At 57.3% G+C, this 377-nt stretch overlaps 1 protein-coding gene across 1 annotated transcript in view; it reads left to right on the top strand.

Annotated features, from left to right (window-relative positions):
• The first annotated feature begins 267 nt into the window (after positions 1 to 267).
• The window catches only part of EVC (Ellis van Creveld protein), a 102,482-nt gene continuing 102,372 nt past the window's right edge, over positions 268 to 377 (top strand). Inside the window, exon 1 of the mRNA XM_011935450.1 lies at positions 268 to 375. Within this exon, the coding sequence (XP_011790840.1) occupies positions 268 to 375 (108 nt within the window). The remainder of the gene's footprint in view (positions 376 to 377) is intronic.

Genomic DNA, 377 nt, shown 5'->3' with positions numbered 1-377 from the left:
ACTTTCAACAACTACTGCAATCTCCCAGTGCTGGCCTCTGCAAGGCGCTCTGCATGCGTGAGCTCATCTAACCCACTTCCACCTTCTGGGGTGGCCGCCGCCACGGCCCTGTTTCAACCATCAGGAAACTGGGGCACAGGAGTGACCTGCCCTAAGTCAATGCTCGTAAAGCGGAGCAGGATTCGAACCCGGGTCGCCGGTGAAGTCTAAGCGCGCAGATGCCACATCACGAGGAAGGACTCCAGTTTCCCTCGAAGCTTTCTGGCCATGAGCGGGATACACCTAAGCGCCGCGAAGCACGCTGTTCAGATCCTGCCCTCCCTCATTCTTTGCGAAATACTAAAGGTCCTCTCTGCCACCGCCGGAGTAGACGAAGT

Source organism: Colobus angolensis, unplaced genomic scaffold (genome assembly GCF_000951035.1).
Source record: "Colobus angolensis palliatus isolate OR3802 unplaced genomic scaffold, Cang.pa_1.0 Scaffold143, whole genome shotgun sequence".
NCBI lineage: Eukaryota > Metazoa > Chordata > Mammalia > Primates > Cercopithecidae > Colobus > Colobus angolensis.
Note: the sequence above shows the minus strand (reverse complement) of the source record. Positions and strands in the feature narration are given on the sequence as shown.